At 40.6% G+C, this 19,800-nt stretch overlaps 2 protein-coding genes across 3 annotated transcripts; both read left to right on the top strand.

Moving 5' to 3' along the window:
• The first annotated feature begins 4,343 nt into the window (after positions 1–4,343).
• Positions 4,344–14,864, top strand: LOC111661160 (lactadherin-like). Of its 2 annotated transcripts, none has more exons than XM_023414635.2 (10): positions 4,344–4,562; positions 7,603–7,728; positions 7,820–7,951; positions 10,795–10,908; positions 11,449–11,630; positions 11,740–11,895; positions 11,980–12,124; positions 12,666–12,868; positions 12,958–13,113; positions 13,867–14,864. In XM_023414635.2, the coding sequence occupies exons 1-10, from the start codon at positions 4,490–4,492 to the stop codon at positions 14,008–14,010; spliced, it is 1,431 nt and encodes a 476-aa protein (XP_023270403.1). In that variant the 5' UTR covers positions 4,344–4,489; the 3' UTR covers positions 14,011–14,864. The 2 variants fall into 2 exon arrangements, with proteins under 2 accessions (XP_023270403.1, XP_023270404.1); XM_023414636.2 differs by having other exon boundaries at positions 4,345–4,562; positions 12,684–12,868.
• Positions 14,865–16,243: 1,379 nt separating this feature from the next.
• On the top strand, positions 16,244–19,769 carry LOC111661157 (hyaluronan and proteoglycan link protein 3-like). The gene is made up of 6 exons (XM_023414631.2): positions 16,244–16,665; positions 17,272–17,464; positions 17,572–17,794; positions 17,902–18,047; positions 18,480–18,779; positions 19,480–19,769. The coding sequence occupies exons 2-6, from the start codon at positions 17,326–17,328 to the stop codon at positions 19,767–19,769; spliced, it is 1,098 nt and encodes a 365-aa protein (XP_023270399.1). The 5' UTR covers positions 16,244–16,665; positions 17,272–17,325.
• The last annotated feature ends 31 nt before the right edge of the window (positions 19,770–19,800 follow it).

Here is a 19,800-nt window from a genome sequence, read left to right as displayed (position 1 = left end):
GCTGTGTTCCTAAATAGTTGGCAAGGGCCAAATACAGAGTTTTCCCACAGGGATTAATTCAAAGCAGCAAATTGTTAAATCACTCCAAGTTTGATGTTGGAAGTGAGACCATCATTCTCTGACTCCAGACCAAAGCTGGATTACCAACCAGGCAACTACCCAGGGGCTCCCCGGATTTACTCCATTTAATCAAATTTCGCAAATTTGTCAGAGATTAGCAACACTTAAGTGCAGCATAACCTATGAAGGGTCCTCTTTGTCAAAATCTAGTTTTAAGACCAGAATTAGGCGTTTTTAATTTATATTGAGCTCATTTGTTTTAACATCATGTTTCAAATAATTAACACAGAAAAAATTTGAGTAAGGTGGTATTATTCCATTGCAGAAGAACTGTAATGTATTTTCTTTAAATGTTACTAAAAGCAAGAAGAAGAAAAAAAACAGGAAACACATTCAAATTGCTACTAGTTGCTTGTATTGTCTGATCAAGTCAAAAATCCAAAAATGCCGAATTTAATGTCACAGAAAACCTGCAAATATTCACATTTGAGAAGCTTGCTTGTAAATGATTTAAAGAATACATTTTCAAAGTTGCTGTCAATTTTCAGTCAATCATCTAATTGATTAATTAACTAATAATTTCCACTCCTGGGTACAGTACTGGTTGGTTTCTGTGTGTCTGGGGAAACAATGACACTGTGTCCGGTGGACGAACAACAAATTTTCACCCAAGGGCCTCCTTAACGGCTAATCCAGCCCCGCTCCAGACCCCACCAATGAAGCCTGCAAATGAAAAATGATCATTATTTCCTTGAATGTGCACCTGTGTGTTGTAGGTCATGAGCAACAGGTATTTTCATGTTCACCTGGGTTTGAAGAAAATATTTTATCAATATTCCCTGAGGCTAATTCAATAGTCACACCTTCCTGTCAAATGTTGCCTTCCCTTGCTCATCGTAAAACAAGATATTTAATAACACAAACTTTTAAGATCATGGTGTGAAAATGAATTAAGACTGTCCAATGGATTGCAATAACTTAAGTTAGAATTAAGAGCATAAGGCCTGTGGTCAGATTCATCTGCTAGTGGGCCACAGGATGAAAATTTGTTGTTGGGTACATATTGACCCATGCTATAGGCTACAAAGCAGTTTAATTATGTCACCAAGAAACTGGCCAGAATTTTAGAGCTGAAAGAATAAGTTGATTAAATGTAGTCGATTACAGAAAATTAACCGGCAACAATTTTGAGAACTGATTAATTGTCTAAGTCATTTTTAAGCAAAAATGCTGAAAATTCACTGATACCCACCTCCAAATACTACCTTGCCCGGGGTTTTATGCATGTTAATCATAGGCAGAGCGAGGGGGCAGCTGATGGGGCTCCAGCCCTGGATGTTTTCCCAAAAGCCCCAAATCTTATATGAAGTTTATTATAACATTATCTATATTTATAACTTTAACTTGGTGTCATTTCTTCTCAGTCTCTCTGAGTGGACCGGCAAATCAATGGAGCTCTGTTAGTACTGTACTGGGGAATTAGCTATTATTATTTATTTTTGGAGAGCTGGGCGAGCCATGAGGGAAAATGAGTAAGAGAGCGCAGGGACAGGACAGGACAACCTGTGGACCAGGAGAGGAAGCAGGAATAGAAAAGAGTTAAAAGCTGAAGTTAAGAGTAGAAGAGAGGAGAAAAATGTGTGATGAAGAACCAGGAGAGGTGGAGGACAGGTGAGAAGAAGACAGAAGAGGAAGTCTGGATTTGAAGAGTTAAGAAGAGAGTAGAAAGGGAGGAGTGAGAGAGAAAGGGAGGAAAAGAATGAGGGAGAGAAGTGGAAATCGGATGTGTAAACTTGTTCAGGTGAAGAGAAAGAGGGATGATTAGGATAGGATAGATTTTGTCACAATATTATTTATGTGAACTGATTGACAATCAGTGAGTAAATGTGTACCTGTACATAAAAACACCTTCCACAAATACAAAAAATACATTTGTAAACTCATAAAAATATCTTGCAAATATAAAACGGATCTACAAACAAATTTAACGAATAAAAACATATCTGTGAATGCATTCAATGACTTTACAAATAAATGAAAAGCATTAGTGAATATCTTCTTAATAGGCTAATAGAAAGAATAAATTAAACTTATCATGCAAACATACACTATGCAAAAAGAGGTCACTGTAAATGTGCATTTATTGACATTTTACATTTTTCTACCAAAACGAGTTATCATGCATGAATACAAGGGTACATAGTATACATTACACCTCATCCTAGAGAAACTCCCCGGTGGGAAGCACCTGTTAGGAAAGAATAGTCCCCCCCACCACCACTACACTTTAACCGAAAGTTGCTACCACTAGGTGGTACACCAACCACCAACAAACATAAAAGGAGTAAAGATACAGGTGGAGGCAAAATGCATCATGTAAAATAAATAGAAATTAATTAAAAAATGTCTCTTTGCTGCAGACTGCTTGCTAGGGATCGAAAATAAATGAATTCTGAAGTGTACTACTTTGGCTCTAATGCAGGTGCCCCTCTCTGTAGCCACCACTCTGGTCCGGAGCAGTGTCCCGCCCAAAGCACCATCTGAAAGAAAGAAATAGCTTATCACACTGAAGATAACTGTGTACACAGACGGCCACAGACTAGAGAAGCTCCGGTTAGCAAGCGAAGCTGTGTGTCTAAAACCTGCTATTTTTTCGGCCTTTTTTGGCGATGGAGAAGGGTGCGATCGGCATTCACATCCGGGTCAAATGACTGCAGTAGACGCGGCTCTGGCTTCGATCGGCAGTGATGTAAACGCAACACCCAGGTGAACCCGCTAATTTTCACCCCTTTCATGCGGTGAAGTCTTTCAGAGCACAGACACTGTAAACACACCTGTCCAGCCCAGACCTGCTGTAAAACACCGCGGCTCCACTGAACTCGGGGATGAAAGAGTAAATGCAAACTTGAAATTAGTTTTTAAAAACACATATTAACCGATCGGAGGCTCTGACAGTTTTATAGTAGCACCAACCCGGAAATGAGATGTGATGGATCCCTTTTACCAGTTTGCACGGCGGCTAGGAGCTCACTCTTCCACCCTGACAGCAGACATCACAATCCTCTACACTGAAGTTTCAAAAATACCGATCAAGAGAAAGAGAGCGAGGCCATCGCTAACTGCTAAGCTAAGTAACTAGCATATGAAAAGCATGTGTACTTGTAACCAATCATACATCTCACAGTTTCCACTGATCAGGTGCTGCTGTGAGGCACAGAAAGCTAGCCGGCAAGCCAATATTACGAACAACCTTAAGACAGGAAATACAACTGCTCACGTCTCAGACCCGTGGCAAATTGTTAACTAGCTATTGTAGGATGACGCAGGCTGCTGTTAACGCTGCTTACCTTGTACCGTGAGAGAAGAAAACATTAAACCAAAATGGCCCCCCGCAAGGAATAAAACTCAAAACTACGGTGTCCCACAGCGGCCAAACATTCAACACTAAAACCGGGATTAACCTGGGAATAAACATCGAAACTGCGACACCCAGTGGCTTATTTAGGCAACTGCCCTACACATGCATAACTATGTATACATGTATATAAAGTACATGCCTGATAGTATTCATGTATGTGCAAGTACTTAATACCAGTATATCTGTATGTATACATATGTATGTATATGTATACAACTGAAGTATTAAGTTTAGGCATAGCAGCTTCTCATTGACTAAAACTGAGCTACACACATTGATATTGTGGATAATAGCAAACTGGGAAGTAGATTTATTGAGCATTGAATAGAGTTGAGTTTGCTCAGGTTACAGTATTATTTGCTCAAAAATATGTTTTCTTCAAAATATAATTTGTGTTTGCAAAATGTATTTGTCTGTGCACAAAAAGTCACACTGTGTGCTCAGGAATGAGGCACAAAAACAACTCAATACTTTTACAATAATTATTATAAATGTATGCTTAGAATATAAACTACAATCATGGTTTCCCTTTTACTGATATTCAGTTTTTTGATATGCAAACGTTTGAGTTTGCCTATTTTACATTCAGCATCAAGAAATTAACATTTTCTCGAACTAGTATGCAATGGTGCAAATGTCTGCCAAATTAGTGATGAATAAAATTAGGTGGACCCAAATGACTTCGAGTAAACCTTTAGTTTTGGGGGCCCATGCATTTGCCCAGGTGGTAATCCAGTTTTTGCTGTATCTGGTGTTTAATTGCTAGGAAACTTTTCTCTTATTGTATCTGACATGGCTCCGCCCCTTGGATAACGTCACATCTCATTAACTCGGGTATTATGAAAAATCCCAGCTCTCTCATTCATCACGTCGTCCTTCCTTTACATTCCGAAGTCCGATTTTTCCGACAGCACTTTAAGGCAGCATACGTTGGAAGTTAAGCGGCACCCAGTCGCTCAGAGCAAACCAACAAACTAACCTGCGGAGTAAACAAAGCAAAAGTAAACAAATATGAAACGTCCCGGAAATGTAATAACAGCGTTTCTAACATGTAATCTTCTGCTTTGCCTGTGTTCAGTCAGAGGTAAGTCTGTTTTTTTAAACCACCGACACGTATCAAATCAGATTAATCGCGTTCATAAAGAACTGTTGTCTGTTTATGTTGTCGACTTCTCAACGGTGTCTAAGTCTATAATAAGTCATATTATCCACAAAGGGACTTTGGCACTGAACTATGCCACCTCGTCTTCTTTTCCATGACATGTTCTTCCCTGTTTCCCTTTACGAGGTTAGTTCAGTCTAAAGTAATGAAACCAGTTCATAGGCCTGCTACTTTTACTGACTCCCAGGGATCCGGTTTTGTGAGTCGTACTGTGTCGAGGACCCTTGGTGAGGTGGGAAAAGTGAGAGGGTTTAATGAATGACAAAGGGAGAGATGTGCAACAGGTTGGCCATTCAAATGAAACACGTCTCTCTTTGCTGAATGCCTTTCATTTTACAACAGCTGTAACTTAATAATGACAGTCTTTAACATTTTCCATCAACAAAAGTGACTTCAATATTCAGGACGTATACAATTTGTACATCCTATATCCGAAGATACCAGCTCCTTATTGTCATGCTGTAATTGCTGATTAAATGAGAGACTACTCTGTTATTACAAGGTTCTGTTTTACTCAGTGGTTGTACTGAAGAAATGTTAATTGCAGTACTAAACTATTCTTTTGTATGTTTGTTTTCTCTCTTTTCTTGCATGCACCACCCACAGTAAAGAGTAATTTGCGAAATTTACATTTACATTTCTGGACACTCTTGAAAACAAGATGACACATTGCAAAGGGGCTCATCCCGTTATATTTTTAGGTTATATTGTTATGTGTTATTGTTGATGTAAACACCTCTCTGGCCACATGAAGAGGTGGTGCAGATGGAGAGGAAAATAACACCATATGTGATCTTGTCTGGAGCCAACATGAACCAGCTGTCCCCTCATCTAACTTCAGTTTGACCTGGAACATGTGCTGCCAGCCAGGTGCATTAAAATGCTGCGAGTGAAATCCAGAGTGACTGTCTTTTATGTGGCTGCCGTTCCTCTGCTGCCATGATGTTTGTGTACATTCAGTGCCTATTGCTTTGCTCATTACCCACCTGTCATTCAGGTGTGCTGTGTGTCCTGATCCACTCCTGAGCTGCTGCACTGTCATGTTGTGTAACTGCTCACTCCTGAAAGAGCTGCATGCTTCTTTGCAACCTGGCTAATCCTGCAAGCTCTTAATCCTGCACACAGACACGTTCTGTTGTCACTGTTGGCTGCGTTTGCTATTTGTTTATAATTTTGTTTACACCTTTAGATTTTCCAGTAGAATCAGTGGCATAGAGCTGAAAGGTTAGTTGATGGATCACTATTGGATGGATTACTATTTTGATAAAAGATTAATTGAAAAGGCCTTTTTCAAGCATGAATTCAAAACTTTCCGTAGCTCCAGCCTCTAAATTCTGAGGATTTGCTGCTTTTCTTTGTCTTATGTGATAACTATCTATGTGATAACACGTTGAATATCTTTGATTTGTGGACTGTTTGTCAGACAAAACATTTGTTGACTTCAGTCACTTTTCCTTTAGTTTCCATTCAATAGACCAAGTGATTAATAGATAATGAAAATAATTATTAGTTGCAGCCCTGTTTTCAGTATCTATATGCAATAGGACACACTAACTGTCCGTATGTCACTACTGCACAAGTATAGAGCTGAAAAAGACAAAGAAAAGTATTTATGATATATTAAATTAATACAAATTCCATTCCAAGATTCATTGACAGTGTTTTCAGATTAAACTCCACTGTGACCACATCAAATTTCTTCTTCTCTTCTGAAACACATCACTTCAGTAGCAAAGCCAGTCTGTCCAGTTCAAAGCGGGCTGACAACAACTGTCAGATGTGTTGTCGCATGAAAACAGTTTGAGTATGTTGACAAAATCTGCAAAATTATCGTGCTCACACACTCTGTATCATATTCCTACACCTCATGAATGTGGTGGCACACTTTCCAAAAAGATTAGTTCTTCAGTCTTCACTAATTTCCTACAGGTTTTTACCTCAATGAGCCCAAAGAAGATGACAACAAAGTCTAGTTAGTACTTGAATGATAACTTTGACCTGATGAGTCAACAGACTGATTAAATTGATGTTTAGGATTTATGAGTTAAAGGTTTTGTGTGACTCATGAATCTGTTCCCTGCCGCTCCCACTTGAGGTCTTTGCCTGGTCCAGCCAGGATCTGTGACTCAGCACTGCAGCACCGCTGTTTTTACAACCCTCAGGCCAGACACTCTAGCAACGAGAGGAAACACAGTGAATCCCTCGCTTTCCCCTCCCAGTACACATTATGATGCATTAAAACACAGTGAGCACTAAGAAGAGCTCGCACAATGCCACACATGTATCCCAAACTCAACTCATTTTGTCATATTCCACTTTGATATTAAAGGGGCACTCAACCAGCTTTACACATTGTGTTCCTTTGACGATTCACAGAGCGAGCTATTCAACCAGTGAGACTGTCATGAGAGTTATTTTGGCTTGGGTTTAGAGACATCAAGTTTTTAGCATGGAAGTGCAATACTTCCATAACACCTTTAAATGTTTTTCAGGGCCTGTATTTACCAAACTTACACTTGAATCTACTCTTAATCAACCAGGACACATCTGGAGTCCAAAATACTTACCCAGGCATGATTTTATGATGAGCTGTTGTAACTTACTCCTTGTTTCACCCAGGCTTACCTTATTTTCTTTTTCTTAACATACTGAGTGGGAGCTTGCTCTGTTTGGTTGTGGCTTAAACTTGTTGATGGAGAAAGCAGCATCAGTAACACAAAAAAAAGAGACCAAGAGTTTCCTTATTCAAGAAATATTATGTGTTGTAGCTGCAATGAATTCTCATTTACCGCAGCTTCTGGCAGCAAAGATTTTTGTACATCTGGTTTCCGCTGCAACAGGGTAAACGCACCAAAGTCGTACAACTGACTGCGTGAAAATGTGAGGTGCGCAGCTGTATATATAGTTGCTGAAGTGACTCCGTACCTTACACTCCCTGATTTTCTCAATCTTATATACTCAGGCGACTACTGTGAGGTGAATCTTTGCCACAATGGAGGAACATGTGTGACAGGTGTAGGAGAGGATCCCTTCATCTGCATCTGTGCGGATGGCTTTGGCGGAGACACCTGCAACCTGACAGAGACAGGTAGGGAGAAGAGGAGTTTTTTGGGGTTTGGGACAAAAAAATAAAGCATCATATATCATGTGTTAAAACTGATCCTTCTTCCTTGTCTCAGGACCCTGCAGCCCTAACCCCTGTAAAAACGATGGGGTGTGTGAGGTCATCACTCCGACCCGACGAGGAGATGTTTTCAACGAGTACATCTGCAAGTGCCAGCCCAGCTTCGAGGGAGCGCACTGCCAGATCAGTAAGATACTTGTGGCTGGGGTTAATTACCTTGAGCTGCCCTTTCTGCACCTGTACACATTCAGTCTCTGTTGAGTGCACACCTTTATACATGTCAGTTTCTCTGGAGATGAGTGTTGACATGAAGCATTTATCATAAATAAAAAGCAGAGTATTTTGATAGTAGGCGTAGGAACTAATGATAATACTGATGGATTCTAACACAGGAAAAAGGAAGCAAATAGGAGACAGTAATACAAATTGTATTGGGCTTAACTCTCAGCAAATTTCTCTATAAAGGTGAACATGAGGTTTTTCTATGCTGTCACCGCATCAGCGGGGGAAGAGATGTGCAGGCAGCTCAGTAGTTTCATGAAAGGCTCTCATTCAAGGGGCTCTGTGGTCACTCTGTTTGGCTAATTAGTAAAACACCACTCCAAGTCTCTTAGCATGCAGACGCCTTCCACACAGGTTCAACACTGAATCTGTTTGTGCTTAAGCTTGACCAAATCAGATGAAGAATTTGATAATAATGAATTCCATCGTATCCTCTTAATATGATAAATTGCTAAATTATCTTTGAATTATTGCAGATGTTTTGGATTATTAGTAGAAGGATGACTTCAAAGAATAAGAAAAGTAAGGGAATAGAGGATTATATTCCACAAGTGCAAATGTCGTCATCAAAATCATCTGGAGTAAAAAAAAGAAAAAAAAGAAAAAAGTGTTTCTGATGTAGCACTGACACCTGTAATTAAGAAGCGTAAACAACTATAAGCTTTGTGTGTATGACAGCTGAGAGCAAAACACATACTGAAAGATAGAATCATAGTTTGAAAATATAACTTTCATTCATCTTTTGTGAATTAACAGCTCACCCTCCCAAAGCCCACAGGCTGAACACCAATTGTAGTGTTTGTGCAGTGTGGTTGTCCCAGGTATTTTCTAACGGTGATTCAGTGAGACGTCATAGGCTGGACAGGTATGGAGATGCCTGAATGAGGTGGAACCTGTGCCTTAAACTGTACACATTAGACATAAATTCATAGTTGAAACTAATGATGTTATAGTGGTTAAGTAGTATTTCAGAGGATATCTAGGTTATAGCAATAGTTGCATTTCATCTGCAAGCAACGCTAGAAACAATGAAAAGATTTTAGAGTGGAACCTTTAAATTCAAATTCAGAAGACCACATTTCTTTAATTCATGCGTACTTGGAAAGAATATCATGTCAACATTTCTACATAAACAAGAGAAAAATAGTCACAGTCAACAAAACGAAATGTTGTGTACAGCCAGCACATTGCAGGCTGGATTTAAAGAGAAAATCAGTAAGGCTGTTTCACAATCTGTCTCTTGGTAGGATCACTTGTTTCTCAATGTTATTAGCCTTGCTGTGCCAGTGTTGTCACTGCCATACAGGCATGTGTTTCTGAGTTGTGAGCAATCCTCTTAGTGTTAATGGGAATAAGAATTAAACAGTCCCATGTGGCATTACGTCAACCTGTCATGAGCTTTAGTTCTGAGGTCTGGTTTCTTAAGGTTAGTGAGAAAGGTGAAATTAGTCTTTTGTATTGACATTTTCGGTTTTTAAAAAAATTCAAAATATTTTTAATGGCAGTAGAAAATATTCAAATGAAAAAAATGAAGCAGGTTAGACTATTTCTAACAACTTCCTATATGAATCAAAACAGATGCGAAGGTGACATGAACAGACACCAACAGTAGCTTTGCATTACACCCCTCATACGAACAGTGGGCTCCAGAAGTCTGAGACCACTTTCCTATTCACTTGAATGATAGTATGATTCATTGATACATTCAGGTGCCTGTGATTCACTAGCTGGCTGCAGTGAGGACTCTTCTCAATGCATATATTAGGGTTAGGGAAACATAAACACACATTAACATTCAGTTAAAACCAATAATTCCCTGAAAGAACTACTGTTATTGACAGATTATAATGTATATATGCAAAGACTATCATTACCGAGGGATCTACATGCCGGTCCAGCAGTTTTCTGTCTCATCAGCGAGTCACTTGCAGTCACCTGGCGTCCCTCAAAAACTGAAGAACCCAGTTGCACATAGGAAAAGGTTCTGACGGTGAGGACTGTTATGTTGTTTGGATGGTATATTGTTTGGTCTAACGTCTGAGAAGAGTTTGAATGATCATTTTCCATGAAAATATTTAGGTCTTTTTTGAAGATGATTGAAAAGAGTAAAATGTGCTGCTGTTGAGTTAAAATGATGTGTTTATCCCTCTGCTCTAGATAAAACACGCCGTGCAAGTGTGCCACCTTGTGGAGCGTAGAGAGTGTTACATGAGCTGTGTTAGAAGTGTACTCAGCTGTCTGTCAGAATTATTAATCAAACTAAAATCCACCCTTTAGAACCCATTTGTTTGACAGTATATTAACAGTTGAAATCAATGAAACAGATAAAACTGGCTTCATGGCCATTGCTGGGTTTCCAGGTAAAATGTGTGCCATATGTAGAGTTACCCGCCTTTGCCTGTTCACCTTCATTAAGTCATGACACAAAATACAATTATCAATCGTGATCTTTGACCCATAACCTACTGTGCCTTTTAAACTGGTTGTCCCGTCTCCTCAGTGTTGCCCTCGGGGGCATTTCTGTCATCGCATTAGATTTAAGAGAAATTACTTTTCACCAACTGTATGTTGGAGTCACACTGAGGCTATTGTGGCCATCCACCTGTCTCAGCCCCGCCTCTGTTCTCTCTCTGAGTCTGACTGAGCAGGTGTGCACCATATCTGGCCATCAGCTTTTTTTGAAATAGTTCATTCTCAATAAATCTAAAGTTTAAGGAGTTAAAAATAATGAGGTGTTTTGTTTTTCAGATGTGAATGACTGTGCCAGCCAGCCTTGTAAGAATGGAGGGGCATGCAGAGATCTTGACGGAGACTACACCTGCCAGTGCACCTCACCATATGTTGGAAAGCAGTGTCAGCTACGTATGTTCACTTACTCGGATACATGTTTATTCACTTGTCTTTTAATGTACTGTTTCCATTGTACAAGTGGCCAGTTTTGACGGATTTACTTCATCCTATATGTACTTTTACTATCTACTATCCTTATAACCATTTTAAAAAGTCAAAGAATATGTTTCTGGAAGTGGCCATTTAATCATTAGTGCAAAGAGGAATATTTATAGTATTTAAGTAGTTAGTATTTTACCGTACTGTACTAAAGCATAAGTAAAAGTCATGATAATGATAAGCTAACTTACGATACAAATTAAATGTTCCTCAGTTAATTTTAAATAAAGAGAACATCACTGTATTTGACTTCTTACAATTGATTTCAAATGATTTCTAAGAAATTTAAAAAATTGAGAAAAACAAAATAAACCTGCATAACCAAATTAAAGCACGATTATTTAACCATTCAACAATAGAGACTGGAGAAAATGTGTACTCTAAAATGTGGACAGGCAGTTGATGTAATTAATTAATTCCACCTTTGATAATGGTCCAATTGCCATTTCCCAGGTTGCATTTCTCTGCTAGGGATGGAGGGAGGCGCGATAGTGGAGTCCCAGATTTCTGCTTCCTCTGTGCACTACGGCATTCTGGGTCTCCAGCGCTGGGGCCCGGAATTGGCTCGGCTCAACAACCAAGGCATCGTCAACGCCTGGACGTCAGCCGCCCACGACAGGAACCCCTGGATCGAGGTGAGAGAAGACGGACTGAACACATTAACTAAAACATTGAGGTCACATTGACTGACTGGTGAGGAGCTATGAGGTTCACTGACGCTACACTACTTGTCGTTGACTCCAGATTAATATGCAGAAGAAGATGCGTCTCACGGGCATCATCACTCAGGGTGCCAGTCGCATGGGCACGGCTGAGTACATCAAGGCCTTCAAGGTGGCGAGCAGCTTTGATGGAAACACTTACAGCACTTACAGAGGGAATGGCCAACGGATGGACAAGGTTAGACCCGTATTAAATATAGGTTACAACAACAAACTTTCTTTTCAGCTTACACACCTCATTTCCTGTGTCTGTTTGCTGCAGGTTTTTGTTGGCAACATAGATAACGACAGCACAAAGACCAACCTTTTTGACCCTCCAATCGTGGCCCAGTACATCCGCATCATCCCTGTGGTTTGCCGCAGGGCCTGCACCCTGCGCATGGAGCTGGTGGGCTGTGAACTCAATGGTAAACACACTGATAACATTCAGTACAATTCTAATGCACACAACAAGTCCAGGAACTCGGCAGACAGAAACAGCGGTTAAAAAACACATTTGAAGTTAATGAAAAAGTGCAGATGGCCTACAGTAGGGTTGACTCAAAATTATAGTTTCTATTTTGAGTGAAGGTTGTTGATTTCTTCCCACTGCGATCTTGCTGTCCATCATAATGACAATCAAAGACTTTATTTCTACTGCATAACATCTTGACGAGGTTAGGCCACATAGAAAATGTGTAGTATAAGCATTTGTAGCTCTTTGCACTTTATTGCATGCCTTCTTCTACTTTGTGTGCCTCTCTCTTTGGTCACTGGTGGGTGTAAAAATGATTTTAATCAGTTGCACGCTCTGTGACTCTTCCTAATTTTCTGTAAAAATGGTGGGTGAATTTGATTTGGTCTTTTCTTCGGGTATCTTCATTTGTCAATTCCCCCTCTTCCTTGCTCTTTCTCCTTCTGTCGCTTTCCCTCCCTCCCTCCGTCTTTCCACCTGCTTTCGATTCACAGTTTATTCAAACACGGCAGGTTGCTCAGAGCCTCTGGGGATGAAGTCTCGTCTCATCTCAGACGGGCAGCTTTCAGCCTCCAGCTCTTTCCGCACGTGGGGCATTGATACCTTCACGTGGCACCCTCAGTTTGCCCGACTGGACAAGCAGGGAAAGACAAACGCCTGGTCTCCTGCCCACAACAACCGTTCAGAGTGGATCCAGGTGAGGGAAATGTCACTATCACTGGTGAAATGTCCCTCGACACCACCAGATGTTGCAGAGTATAACTGTTTTCTTTGTTGCTTCTCCAGGTCGATCTAGAGAAGACAAAGCGCCTCACGGGCATCATCACTCAGGGGGCGAAGGACTTTGGGGTGGTGCAGTTTGTGTCAGTGTTTAAAGTTGCTTACAGTAACGATGAAGAGTCGTGGAGTACGGTGAAGGACGAGAACTCTGGCAATGATAAGGTCAGACATACATGTATATGAATTCCTTAAATGTCTTTCCCTAATTCAGTATACTGAGTATGTATGTCTTAGTAAATGAGTCTGATTTCAATTCAATGAGAGGTTTTCAAAAAGTAAAATGTTATTGTTTTTGGTCTATCTCTTAAGAATGTAGTCTTTAAAGAAGTAATTCACAGAAAAAAAAAGGTCCAGAAAGTCATACATAATTATCAGCCTGTCAGCATCCCTTTCTGTTTCTCTCTTTTCCTTTGTGATGTGATATATGTTTGAGCTGGAGCAGTGTAAGGGCCCGTTCTCCTCACAGCAGCCTCTTTCTCTGAGAGGATCAGGAAATATTTTTTCTCCTGTCCTTTACTAGAGCATTTTGGCTACAGTGGCTGGACCCACATGATCCAATAAAACTGTAAAACACGCTTTGATGTTTTTACTGAGCTACCAGGCTCTTGACTTAATGATGCTGCCCGAGGCTTTGTCTGAATGCTCTGAACATCTGGGTGGGGCTGACAGGATCTGAGCTATCCAGTTGTCAGAAAGCAGCACAGCTCGGTTTGATTAACAGCCACAGAGGACGATTGGTCATTAAGGCGTTTGGTGGTCGTAATCACCCAAAGAACATTGCAGTATCATGAAAATGCGCAGGTTCAGCTTGGTTGTGCTATTATGTTAGTTAGTGAGATGAACATTTATATACGATAACATTTGCTCGATAAGTAATTATTTTACTTTAACCATAACCTTAATGTTTATTTGCAGCTTTTCCAAGGCAACATTGACAACAACACCCATAAGAAGAATCTATTTGAGCCTCCGTTCTACGCCCGATATGTTCGAGTCGTCCCCTGGGAGTGGCACGAGCGCATCGCTCTACGCATGGAGCTGCTGGGCTGTGACGACTAGAAACTCATCAACAACCTTTTATCGATGCTCCATCCTCATCCACCTGCTCCATCTCCTCAGACCACAGCGGAGGATGGCTCTCGAACAGCATCGTCTGTTTTGTTTTCCATGGAGATCGTGTTAGCTTGGACTTTAACACTTGTAGCACTTTCTGACTAGTGATCTTTTTATGTTTATGTTAATAAAATTGTTTGACATTGCAGCTTGTAAATGCAGCTCATGGAGAGTCCTCTATTGTGTATCCATGCTTTTAGTAGCTTTCGACAGAATTTGCACAGATTTGCTCTTAGTCTCTATTATTTGTTCATTCTCAGAATCCAAATTAATTGATTGAAATCTGCAGACTTGATAATAGTGTTCCTCACCTCTTCAGTTGTACTCCAAGCTACTTACTTTTGCAGCCCCACACCAGGAAATAATCCTGTTATTATTTTGTAGTTTTAACAGTCTGCAGAGGACACATCCTCACTAGCATACTCACTGTATCTCACTATGTCTATTAGCCAACTGCTGTTTTGTTACTCTAGCACAAAGCAGCATAATAACACAGGACATGTGCAATATATTGTATATTTTGGCATTTCCAATTGTCCGGGAAGAGAAAATATGTCCAGGAGTAGAAAATTTTAATTTTCAAATTGGATCTGCAGCACACTTATTGTGTCAATCAAATGATTGAAAGAAAAAATGTAGGGATTTTTGCATTAAGTTTTTCATGTGATGTCTGTTTTTTACCCATTTTAACAGGTTTGTTTGCTTCATTCTTGCATTTAATTTCATTATAATTTAATCCTTTTTACAACAAATGTGAAATATGTAGAAAATAAACATTATTTTACATTTTTTAAAATTCATTGTTGGTCTTGAACTGAGATCATTTATTAAATGTTAAAAGAAATCTGTGTGTTTATTTTCAATCAACAGACACAAAACATGCCTCTGCTATGCTTTAGTAGGAGTTGTTATACTGTATGTCACCAGTTATGTTACAGTTTTCTTTCCACTGCTGGCCATAGCGTTCAGTGTGGTCAGACAATGTCCATGTCTGAGTGAGTGTTGGTGGCTCATTTTTGCATGGACTGGTCAGTGAGGCATGAAGGACAGGAGCACGCCTCTTAAAAAGTACTGACTCTGGCCATCTGCATTATTCAGGTGGTGATATAATCCAGAAAGTAGACTTGTTAGTAACAGTAGTACTGTTTTGTAACATTTTGCCGTCAAAAAGTTAACATGAAAGCGAGATACAGCAGGATTTTGTATTTGAGTAGAAGCTCGCAGACAAAACAGAATTAAACATTTTACCTGCTGTCACTTGCATTTTGCTTTCCTGCACAAACTTCCCCAAAACACAAAGATGTTATGAGTCTTCTCCACACTGGACTACCAGGCTTCAGCCTGCTGTTTACGAGAGTAATTACACCCTGTTAGCCCCTCATCTCCCTGCTAAGCTCGCAGTCCTGGTATGCTTAGCCCCTGGCAACAGCTTTCATCTCTATGAAATGAATGCAGTGGAGGACGGAGCATCTCTGTCCTCACAGTGTATGTCTATGCCTACTGTATGTAGATGTGTATTTTGTGTATGTTTTCCTGCAGGGCCTCCTATAAAACATCCAGGAAAACACAGCTGCAAGCTGGTGTAATGAGGGGACCCTCTGCAACAACATCTGCTTTCAAAGAGTTCAGGAGGGATGCAAAGGAGTTGTCACCCAAGATACTTCTCCACAAACAGCCTATTTCTTATGGTTCAGCCTACTGGGATTTTTTAAAGTCATTGTAACTTACGTTTGAGAACTAAAACAACTGGTCGGTGCTTTCAGAAAGTAACTCACTCAGTGCATATAACATGCTTTGCAGAATAAAATCATAATTATACTGAATTTCAGATTGACCTGAAAGCAGATTTAGCAACATATAGTTTTTGTTGTTTGGCGAGAAAATAACTGAAGGGTTTAGTAGAATAGATAACATGATGATTAGGTTGAGATTCAAATGGATAGTAAGCCTTTCAGTAAAATAATTTTACAAAAAAAAATCCAATCTTTGAATTTTCTGTAGTTCTACAGACAATGCTGGAGAACTTATAAAAGATACACATACAAGATTTCAATGTAAAAAGAAGCTCCAGGGAAAATAGGTATGGAAATAATTATACAAAAAATACAGAATTTCTTTAGGCTGATGAAAACTGAGTTGAGACAGAACAAGAACTGAGAAAGAACAGAGCAACAGGTGGGGATTTGGAGAATTTGCATGCGTAGATATAAAAACTGAAATTGACAATGCATTGACAGGAAATTATTAACTATTATTGGACCGATTACTACTCCTCCCTCCACTCACTGGCTGCAGAAACACACAGGGAGGTTTCCAGTCCAACAGGCTGAGCTGCTGTTGCGATTGTAGCTACGGAGCAGCATCACAGTCCTGCTCCTCTTCAGGGAGATTATTAACTGTTTTATCATTAATAAGGACTGGAGAAGACTACACCTGTACTTGTAGTTTAGCTGTGTACACCTGTATTTGATGCTTTCTGTTCTTTGACCACCGTGTTCTCTTGGAGACGCTGATTTGTCCCCCACATGCTCCTGCACATCTTTTTTACTTTGGCTTCTTTGATCTGGAGGCGCTGAACGCACGCGAGCAGAAAAATCAGAGGTAAGTGAAGAAAGTAGCAAACGTAATAACGGTGGTGTCAAATGCCTGTGCTCTTCATTATGTGACTTTATTAGTCAAATTAACTTCTTAAATTTGCTTAACGATTTTGAGGTTTATCAGAACGTTTGAATCTATTTTTGTTTGTTCTCACCTGGCGTCCAGGTGAATTATGTTCCTCCACGTAGGCTAACAATTGTCACAGGTGACGTACTTCGTAAATATCTGTACTAGCTAAGGATACACAGAGGAAAATATATGCTCTTACAACTGAAATAGTAGCAAATAGCCTGCCTACAATGTGGTAAAAAAAAAAAAATAAAAAAATTGCTTATACATTTGATGTTTTAAATTAGTCATGAGAAGTTACAGCTTTGTTGCACACATGCAGAAATATTATATAAGTGGCAGTATTACAATAGCATGAGGAATAGATAGATGGTGTCATGCTGCCCGCTACTAACACTGTATTGTCACAACGTCTCATGTTAAAAATACAGTAGATTCTGTTTTAATTGAAAACGCGTCAAGAAATAATATGAAAATACAGTCATACAGAAGGAATTCTTGTATTGTGCTTTTAGGACCTGACCAGGTTTCTCTGCACAGGTTGGAGGATTGCACAGAGACAGTTAAGGACCAGGGTTGTTCATCAAAGCCTGGATGATGATGATTTGTTGCCTCCAGACTCTGCTGTTGTTGGGGGCTCCACTGGTTCTCTCAGGCAGGGTCCTGACTGCCCCCACAGCCCCAAACAATTTCTTCTACCACAACTTCCTCAGTAGAAATGGCAGCAAACAAAGTATGCACATGATATATAGGCCTATCATATAAACAGGTGCAATGTGCGTTATGTTAGTCCATATTTTTAAGCTCTGTTCTTAGATGTAATGTCTATATTTCCCACAGTTCATTTCAGTGGTGTGAAGCTCCATGTGGACTCTGCTCAGGCGTCAGTGTTTGCAGTCAGAGGGGGTAATGTCACTCTGCCATGCAGGTTTTGGTATGAGCCTGAGTTGAGTTCACCAAGAGAGGTCAGGATCAAGTGGTCCTGGGTCCCTGCTGCTGGGGGACATGAGACAGACGTGCTGCTGGCGATCAGCCCCCACAGTCGAAGCTTTGGGGAATTCAGGTTGTTGAAAGGACGAATAATTAATTAATGATGGTCATTTTCTCGTATCAGTGGCGGTATGACCTTGTCTGTCTTTACCTCTAAGTCACAGTATGTCTGTTGGTCAGGGGTCGTGTGCAGCTCAGACAGGATTTCCCAGGAGATGCAGCACTGTTGATGACTGAACTCCAGTTGAATGACACGGGCCGTTACCACTGTGAAGTAGTGGACGGACTGGAGGACAAGAGCGTTTCAATTGATCTGGAGTTACGAGGTACAACCGGTTGCTGGATAATGTTACATGTCTTATATGAACAAATGTAAACTTTCAGCCTTCAAGAGGATGTATTAAGAGAGTCTGTGATACATCCATGACCTTTCACCTCACAGTATCTTTTCCTTACAGAACCTCAGCACCTCCTTTAAACTGCTGAGATATGGTGTAGTCAAACTTTCATAGGTGGAAACCTTCCAATCCTTTTACCTGTCTGTGCCCAGGGACCCATTTTCTCATACTAGTGGTAGTAATACTAATGATAGATGTACTAGTGGTAGCAGCAAGAGAAGTAGCACAGAGTAGATGTTTTAGCATGTACTAAATACTAGCAGTAATAAAACACATATTTTTAAGTGAACCTATTACTGTCTATTGTTGTACTTCGACCACATACTTTGTGTAAGCTGTTTAATTAATTCCTCCACCCAGGTGTGGTGTTTCCCTACCAACACCCTCATGGTCGTTACCACCTGAGCTTCCAGGGAGCCCAGCAGGTCTGTGAGAAGCAGGACTCCACACTGGCCACCTTCACACAGCTCTTCCAGTCCTGGAAGGAGGGCCTGAACTGGTGCAATGCAGGCTGGCTGGCAGACGGAACAGTCCAGTACCCCATCACCCAGCCCAGGGTGCCCTGCGGAGGGCACGGCCTCGCCCCAGGTGTTCGGAGCTATGGCAGACGGCACCTGCACCTTCATCGCTATGATGTCTTCTGCTTCTCTTCGCTCAGAGGTGAGGTGGCTTTTTAGGAAGTGGAAGGTGGTGAGAGACCAACAGAGTCACAGGTTCAAAATCTGCTTTTAAAAAAGGCCTTCTTCACAGCACGTTGGCAGTTTGACTTGTCATAATAGGAAAAGCACAGGTGTTACTAATAACACTAACGCTGGCTTTAGCCAAGCGTCCCAGTGAGTCATGTGACAGTGAGACAGCCAGAGCTGTTAAATGGAATTCAGCGGTCATTAGTTTTATTATTTACACCTGTGCTATGTCTCTTGATTGCTGTGAAAGAGCAACACCCTCCCTGTGGTCCCTTCACAGCAGCCAGTATCAAGCTTCATTAAATCTGCAATGACCTCACCTCAACAGTGAGCAATTAGATAGCAATGTTAATTAACTATGATCTTAAAGAAATGAAATTAGTAATTCACACTATAATCACTGAACATTTTCCCAAATGTCATACACATTACAATAGGTCAAGGCTAACAGTTACAACATACAGAACTAAAATACGTCAATACTTTCTTTAATGTCAAGGCTTTAGGTGACTCTGTTCCTGATGTCTTCATGAGCTCATGATCTAAAACAGCCACCATACAAATAAATCTAATAACAGAATAATAAAAAATCTCTACTAGTCAAATTGTTTAAGAGCCTGATTTAATGTGCAGAAAGATCTTTTAATAGCTAAATAAATGTGTTTCCTTCAAAGGGAGGGTTTACTATCTTCAGCCCTCTCACAAGATGAACCTGACTGAGGCTGAGCAGGCGTGTGAGCGGGACGGAGCAGAGATCGCCAAAGTTGGACAGCTCTACGCTGCCTGGAAGTTCACAGGGTTGGACAACTGTGACGCCGGCTGGCTGGCTGATGGAAGCGTTCGCTATGCCATCACCAGGCCACGCCAAAACTGTGGCCCCTCTGAGCCAGGGGTCCGCAGCTTTGGCTTCCCGCCTCCACAACACAAGCATGGAGTCTACTGCTACAAGTCCGATTATGAATGAATATAGATCTCCACAGCTCCTCTGTTGGGTT

The sequence above is a fragment of the Seriola lalandi genome, unplaced genomic scaffold, assembly GCF_002814215.2.
Source record: "Seriola lalandi dorsalis isolate HSWRI2012SDOR001 ecotype SW California unplaced genomic scaffold, Sedor1 jcf7180002054537, whole genome shotgun sequence".
Lineage (NCBI taxonomy): Eukaryota > Metazoa > Chordata > Actinopteri > Carangiformes > Carangidae > Seriola > Seriola lalandi.
Note: the sequence above shows the minus strand (reverse complement) of the source record. Positions and strands in the feature narration are given on the sequence as shown.